A 1,244-nucleotide genomic window follows, 5' to 3' on the forward strand; every position below is an offset into this window, starting at 1 on the left:
CACAATAAGAATTAAAATATTTAAATAAAGATATAAAAAGAATTTATCACGTAACAAATTATGATAAGATAATTTGGTGGATGCACAAAGATAGATATAGACCCAGATATATCTGAGTAATTTTCATACTGATACAACTTTTCTAATCATATGGTAAACTGTGATTGGACTATTGGGTCAGAAAGATAGGTGGAATGCAGGATGCAGTGGGGTATTTTTCATCTTTAATTACCACTAGTTACTAAAGGACAAAAATGCCCCTAGTAATTCGTTTACCAAGAGAATAAAAAAACATAGAAAAAGAAAAATAAAAATAAAAAGTTTAACCCCAAGGCTTATAAATAAACTCCAATGTTGCACTTTAAAATCAGAGTCCAGAAAGAACAAGAAGAACAAGAAAGACAGAGAGAGCCTCGATGACGAGGAAGAAAGTGAAGTTGGTTTGGATTGCAAGCGATAATGCAAGAAAAGCCAGTTTCAAGAAACGAAGGCTCGGATTGTTAAAGAAAGTAAGTGAACTCACCATTCTCTGCGGCGACGAGGACCATCCCGTCATCTGGCCATCTCTCTCCGTCGCTCAACACCTCTACCATCACTTTCTCAACCTTCCGGAACTCGAACGCCAGAAGAAAATGACGAATCAAAAGACATATCTCAAGGAATGTACCACCAAAGCTCAAGATATGCTAAAGAAACTCATCAAGAAGAATCAAGAACTCGAACTCGATCTTCTCATGCATCAATTGCATCAAGGTCATCATATTTCCCAACTCACCAATGGGGAATTACTCGCATTGTTCTGGATGGTCGGAGAGAGAATAAGAGACTGCCAAAAACGAATCGAGTATCATCAACAGGTTCATCGTCTTCCTCCTCCTCCTACTGAATTTGTTCCTTCTAACTCTCATCTGCTTGAAATAGGGAGCAATGAGATGGATCTTGTTGATAATGGAAGGAATTTGATGGATCAATGGTTTATTGATATGGTGATGAATTAGAATGATAAAATTGGGGGAAATAGTAGCAATATGGCAGGGGAGTTAGGGTTTGTTCAATCGGAAGTGAATATGGGCGATTTGATGAATGGAGAAAATTTGATGGTGGGAATCAGCGAATTAGGCGGAATGGAAACGATTATTGTTGAAGGAGATGGCGATGAGAACATTTTGTTATCGGAGTGGAATTTTGGGGTAAATGACAATTCTGGAATGTGTGAGATTGAGAAGCTTGTGAACGACATTAAT

At 37.8% G+C, this 1,244-nt stretch overlaps 1 protein-coding gene across 1 annotated transcript; it reads left to right on the forward strand.

The window, feature by feature from the left end:
- Positions 1-416: 416 nt before the first annotated feature.
- LOC150031613 (agamous-like MADS-box protein AGL80) lies at positions 417-998 on the forward strand. Its single transcript, XM_090308852.1, has one exon. It carries the CDS (start codon positions 417-419, stop codon positions 996-998), a length of 582 nt encoding a protein of 193 aa, XP_090164978.1.
- Positions 999-1,244: the final 246 nt, after the last annotated feature.

The sequence above is a fragment of the Benincasa hispida genome, unplaced genomic scaffold (assembly GCF_027475165.1).
Source record: "Benincasa hispida cultivar pf3 unplaced genomic scaffold, pf3_genome.v1.1 HicScf109, whole genome shotgun sequence".
In the NCBI taxonomy this organism is placed as follows: Eukaryota; Viridiplantae; Streptophyta; class Magnoliopsida; order Cucurbitales; family Cucurbitaceae; genus Benincasa; species Benincasa hispida.

Coding starts and splice junctions, on each gene's coding strand:
- LOC150031613 (XM_090308852.1), top strand. CDS start 417: ATGACGAGGAAGAAAGTGAAGTTGGTTTGGATTGCAAGCGATAATGCA.